The 6,475-nt window shown below is 43.4% G+C and overlaps 1 protein-coding gene across 1 annotated transcript; it reads left to right on the top strand.

Moving 5' to 3' along the window:
• Positions 1–276: 276 nt before the first annotated feature.
• LOC141594936 (protein gamma response 1) lies at positions 277–3,878 on the top strand. The gene is made up of 3 exons (XM_074414918.1): positions 277–384; positions 1,268–2,524; positions 3,094–3,878. The coding sequence occupies exons 2-3, from the start codon at positions 1,330–1,332 to the stop codon at positions 3,804–3,806; spliced, it is 1,908 nt and encodes a 635-aa protein (XP_074271019.1). The 5' UTR covers positions 277–384; positions 1,268–1,329; the 3' UTR covers positions 3,807–3,878.
• Positions 3,879–6,475: the final 2,597 nt, after the last annotated feature.

The raw sequence follows: 6,475 nt of genomic DNA, 5'->3' as shown, positions 1-6,475 counted from the left end.
GTATTCTGATTCAACATTAGCATAAGGATATTACCTGGGCAACGCCCGGGCATGAAATCTAGTAACTTGATAATTGTTGATCTAAAACTAACCCGAACACGAAATGACCCAATCCGATCCTAATATTTGCAAATCGAATTAACCAGCCTACTATAACCGGGCTGATTCAACCCAATTGACCTGTTTAACCGGTCTACTTTGGACTATTCGTTGGTCAACAAATTTGGTTTTGTTTGCTTGATTCTTACTTCAATTGACTCTTCGCGCTCTCAGTCTCTTCCCTCGAAAATCCAGATCAAATTACCAGCAAACCCTAGAAATTTGAAAACCCCCAAATTGAAGAATTAAACCTATATCTTGCGAGATTCCGCATTTGAAACTTCGGTATTTCCTTAATCTATCTCTTTTAACAACTTCAATCATATAACATTTCCTCTTTTTTCCTGTTTTTATCAATGTATTGTTGTTTTGTAGTATTTCAGTGCCGAAATTGTATTACCTATACGCATTCCCCAAATTCTCCCCTAAATTCATTGATTTATGCTAGTTTATTACTTAATTATTGTTGTTTAATGTTAATTAATCGAAAAATGGTGGTGTGAGGATGCGGTGAACTTTGGATTAGCTAGATGGAAAGATTTTTGAGTGATAGTGTTATTATTTTATGAAATGGGATTCAGATTGGTTATACAATTTCTTATTAGTTTATCGGTTAGTCTTGTGTAAGACGGTTGTATTCGGAGAATAGTCATTAAATCATTTATTAGATAAGACAGTGGCGGAATCAGGATTTTTTGTTAAAGAACGGGGAAAATTATTGACGGAACAAGGTAAAATAGAAAATAAGCTGAAATGTTTAACATTTTAACTTCAATTTCAAATTGCTGGTGCACAGGAAGGATGATCGTTCGTGCTAGGTCCCCTAGCTCCACCAGTGTAATAAGACGTATAACATTCGTTGTACACGCATACTAATGGTTGTATATGAGTTTTGTCTTGGTTTTTAGGGTAGATAGATTGCTGCTGCTAACCCCTGATTTTTGTTAGATGGTTCATTTTTGTAATAAAGACTGTAATCACTGAATGTGACTTCTATTAGTGTATTGCGGGCACGATGCTGATTAGATGCATACTTTTTATTTAGATCAAGCAACTCTTGTGAAGACTTTAATCTTATATGGATGAAACTTCTTCTTGGTACATATTTAATTGCGTTGTTTGGTGGAACAAGGTTTTTATTGATGAGGTGAGTTTGCCATTTTTGTAGGTATATCTAAGAGACTAGGAGACTAGGAATGAGTGGTATTCTTCTTTTTTGAAAGCAGAGATATGCAATGTAATTATTTGGACTCGGAGAAGAGTCCGGAAATGGGCCTTCCCGTGGAGGGCAATGACACAAAGTACATATCAGGGCTGAGCACTATTCTAGTGGCTTCAATCCAAGAAGCCAAAGATAGAATTTCGCAGGTGGAGTATATCTTTTGTAGTCAGCTTTACCCCAATTTTCAGAAGAACTCAAAATGTGCTGAGAAGTTGTATTCTGAAGCAAGGGCAGTTGCCGAAGACGAGTGGAAAGGACAAGTTAGTGACCTGAAGAATCAATTAAACGGCATTTTTGTTGAGAAGGAACAAGCCATTGAAGAATGCAAGGCTGCCCAAACCGAGAATGTGAAGCTACTCGAAAGAGTTGCTGTGCTGGAGGAGATGTTGGCCACAAAGACAAAAGAGGTTGATGAAGGATCGCGGTTTCATGCTAAGTTGCTTGAAGTTGTTGAGTCGAAGTCATCTGTCATTATAAGCATTGAAAAGCAGTTGAAAGAAAAAGAAGAGAAAATAAACTCCCTCCTTGAAAAGTTCAGAGAACAGGAGGAAAAGGTCATGACTCTCAGCAAAGATCTTCAAGAAAAGCATGAAGAGGTTAATAAGGGAAAAAAGTTGGAAAAGGAGTTTATTCGGAAGATTGATACACAAACGCTGACCATTTCTAACCATGAGCAAATGGTCAGTAATTTTGAGAAAGAAAAGAAACAACTTGCAGTGCAGCTAGAAAACATGGAAGCCTGTGTAAGTGGTCTAAGAAACGAGCTTAGGAGAAAAAGCATTGAATTAGAGGAGGCGACTCATTTGCAAGAACAATCAGTCGAACAAGTCAACAGAAACAAGTCTGAATTGACAAAGAAGGAACAGCTGCTGAGTGCATGTGAGAAAGAGAAGCAAGTACTTCTGTCTAGAATTACTAATTTGGAAAACAACGTTGAAGAATGTCGGGATAAGCCTAGAAACGGGACTAGCATGACGCCCAATGTTAATGTTTTGGCCAAACAGCTTGAACTTAAAAACGCTGAGTTATCAGCAGAATCTCAGAAACGAAGAGATGTTGTCGCTGCATATAAAAAGCTTAAATCCCAGCAAATTTTCCTTCTTAGGAAATTAGGTCCTACCAGTGAAGGGATGCTGCTCCAGATTAAGGAAGAAGAGGGAAGTGATCACTTAAGCAACGATAACAAAACTTCTGCACCACCTGGTAAGAGTCGCTGCAAGAAACTGTCACTGAAGTTTGAATTGCATAATTTGACTTTAATATCACTAATTATTACACATGAACATCTGACCTTTTTCATTTCCCTGCATCTGTAAAGATCGTTCAGCCAAAAAGGCGGAAACCGTCACCGAGGTTTCATGAGCGTAGTCTAACTTTCTTTTCATTTATCATTGATTATGAATTATGATGGAATTAAGGTCATTGTCTCACTAAACTGATTGCATTTCTTTTTATTGTCGAGTGGCATGCATTAATGTTCAATTCTTGACGCAAATTCTATTATGGGTCATTGAAAACAATCTCTCTAGATTGTTAACACAAAGGCAAGGCTGCGTATATCCGACCCCCCTTGCTTTCAATTTGCTGGGGACCCCTTGGGATATGGCGGTAATGTTGTTGACTTCTTGTAGTCATTAAACACCAACCATTAATATATTCCCCTTTTTTTCCCTGCATTTGCCAAGTTTATTTTGTTCATATGCAAAAGATTTCTGATTTCTTAGAAAAAAAAAACATATAGAAAATGTCTGACAATTGACCATGTAATGCAGAAATCAAAATAAAAAATCCTGTAGGTAATGTATTCGGTGCTGAACTAAGCAAAGTAAAGAAAGAAGTTGATTCCATGCAGAACTCAGACGATGAACTAAGTGGCCAACTAAATCAAATGGCTAACTCCCGCTCTCCACCTTGTTCTTCATCTCCTGTCCGAACAAATTGGACCACCAAAAAAGTTCTGAGCTCATCAGCTGGCACAAAGCGCCCTGCATCTGGCTGGAGAGAGACTCGCTCTCGTCAAAGCCCTGGTGGGGCTGACCCACATGATGATTTCCTTGATACCCCTTACGACAACATTAGAGGAAACCTAATCAAGGCAGTGCAGGACAATCAGCACAATGCTACAACCCTTAATTCCAAAGAGGCGGTTTCTGATAGCTCCGATGATGAAACACAAGACATGCGACCTAGACCTGGTCCAGATAAGCACGTACAGAAAGCACGGAAAGTTGGCCCAAAAGACTTCAAATTTGTGGAGCCTGTCAGGAAAAAAGCTGAGAGAGAGAACCTGAATGGAATAGAATGCAAACAGTGTAAAAAGTTTTATGATGCTGTGCATGGTGATGGTGAGGGCAAAGAAGGAGAAATTAACAAACATAATCTTCGATGTGAGCATCATGATGGTGTTTCACGGCACAGGTATCGGTATATTCCTCCGATGACCCCTGAGGGGTTTTGGAATATTGGATTTGACACTGAAAATTAATGTATTCATTTCAATTGTACATTGTTCTTGCAATGTTTCATTCTTCCATAATTGTATCTCTGCTGTTTATCCTGAACAATGTGATTGCGTCCAAGTTCTGAATACCTTACTTGAATAGAGATAAAATCACTCATTGCCATCTTAAAAGTTCTTACAATTATTTTCATAAAAAATCGTCTAATTATTCAACGGCATTTAATTTGGTGAAACTTAATTGTAATTATCATATACGAAGTAGTGAAATAATTAGTTTTAAGTCCATGGTCTAAGTCCGGACCACACCGAATATTCCGAGTTCGGTCTAAGACCGAAAAGATTTAGGTTTGGTCTACGAAAATTTCATTTTCGGTCTCTGGTCTAGTCTGGTCGGCTCCAATCTTGGACTGATGTTCAGCCCTAGCCCTAGTCAAGAGACCTGACAAATGGGTCATTCAGGCGGGTTCAGGTCGGGTCAAATCAGATCAGGTCATTTTCGGGTCAACAATTTATCGGGTCACTTTGGTTCTTGAGCACAAGTCGAGCAAGGCAAAACTCGAGTTCGGTTCGACTCGTTAACACCTCTATATAAGACAGTCTATATTAACAAAATGAACTCATTATTTGCGGATTTACCACCTGATGGGGGATATTCTGCACCCGCTGACCGAGTCAACACATTGAGCAAGGTCAAAGCCAAAAGACAGCAAGTCAACGTATTAGACAGCATAACCGACATAGCCTGCTTTGTCGGCTGTCACTGGGTCTCGGTCCGCAACCAGCCGCCGAGAGGCATATCCGCGTACTCACATCCAAGTCCCCTCGGCATGGAGTCAACCAGCCCGCCGCCGCTGCCATGGGTCCTCGGCCGAGGGTAAGACATCTTTCCACTGCTAGCCACTTGGCCACTTGGCCACTACGCGACAAAAGGTGAAAGTTTATAAATACTCCACTTCTCTCATTGAGAAAAGGATCCAAAGATTATCCGAAAATCACCTTAATCTGGTATAAAACTCCCTTATCTCTCTACAATATACTTTGCCAAGCTAACACACAACTTATCTCTTTAAGTTTACTGACTTGAGCGTCGGAGTGAGTACGCTCGGTACCAAGCCGAGCCCTCAGTTTGTTCATCTTTACAGGAGAGAGCGAAAGGAAGAGACAAGCAACGACGTCATTCTACAAGCTTAAGTGGTCATAATCCTGCTCCGGAATTACACCCGGAACAATTGGCGCCGTCTGTGAGAATAGACACTAAAAGCTAGTCACCTCCCTTACAAAAAAAAAAACAAACAAAAACAAAACCCACTCAGCAAGCTAAGAAGATGTCAAAGCAACAAGAAACTATGAGTGAAGGAACTGCATTCTTCCAGGATGACACGTTCCCTAATTCTGAAATCGGCCAGTCCCCCACCGGCCGAGTCATCGAACCGGCGTATGGGATGCCAAAAGAGCCAGAAACGCCGCTGCCTATCGGCCAAGTCACTGTCATGGGACATGTGGTCGATGCAGCCAAACTCAAGCTATTCCTGGACCTGATGGGTAGTACGACGGTCACCCCTGTCATGACGACGGTGACGGCAGCACACCCACAGGTGACCAGGGCCCATAAAGTGACTCCGAACAACTTGTCCGGAGCAATATAAGGAGCTGGGCATGCTAGGACGCCGGCGGAGCCCATGGTGCCGATGGGCGGACCTAAGTCCTTCCCCACTCGCGGGAGGACGGCGTCGCGCGGCAACAACGAGGCCCGCCCGAAGGAATGAAAGAAGTCCGACTCTCCAAAGTCGGACAACAAGAAGCTCTTCCCGCCGTAGGGAGAGAAGCCGGACTAAGGTTGCGAGGAGCCGATCGCCGCGTGTCATTCGACACGTGGTCGATGCCCCCTCGGTGCCTATGTCCTCGAAGTCTCGTGCCGACTAAGCTAAGCTAAAGCTGCCGCCATTATCGTACAAAGGGGATAGCGACCCAACCGACCATGCCGAGGCTTTCGAGTCGTATATGTCGGTATGGGAGCAACCTGATGAGGTATTGTGCCGAGTCTTCCCAACGACCCTGCATGGGATGGCTCAGAGTTGGTACAAGGGGCTATCTAATGGCTCGGTATACTGTTATGCCGACCTAAGAGACAATTTCATAGCCCAGTACGCTTGCAACAAGAGAAGGGTCGTGGAAACATCAGATCTCCTCACTATCCGACAGGGGGAGGACGAGTCTCTCCGGAGCTACGTGAAGAGATTCGACGCAAAAGTTCAGCAGATCCGTGAGCTGAACACCGAACTGGCGGCCTTCGCACTGATGAAAGGCCTCCCGAAAGGCGAGTTCAAAAACGAGCTGATCAAGTGCGAGGACCTCAACCTAGACACCGCCAGAAAGATGGCCGACCGAGCCGTAAAGGTGGAGGACTATCACAAGACCGGGTAGGCCGGTGGTGAAGCGGGCACCCAGAGAGGAAGAGCCGCCGGGACAACATTGATGAAGGTCGCCGTGACGTGAATAGGTCACGGCCTGAGAGATTTAATAGGAAACAGAACTCGGCGAGCGCCGAGGGGAGTTCGGGACCATACACCCAGAAGCGGTACAGTAGTCTCACCCCCCTGGTCAAATCTCCAGCCGAGGTCTTTACCCTAAGCAAGAATGAAGGGAAGAAGTGGGCAAGGCCCCTCAAGGCGAGGGGGGACGGCGACACAAGC

This window comes from Silene latifolia, chromosome 1, assembly GCF_048544455.1.
Source record: "Silene latifolia isolate original U9 population chromosome 1, ASM4854445v1, whole genome shotgun sequence".
NCBI classification, from domain to species: domain Eukaryota; kingdom Viridiplantae; phylum Streptophyta; class Magnoliopsida; order Caryophyllales; family Caryophyllaceae; genus Silene; species Silene latifolia.
This window is presented reverse-complemented; position numbering and strand designations above follow the sequence as displayed.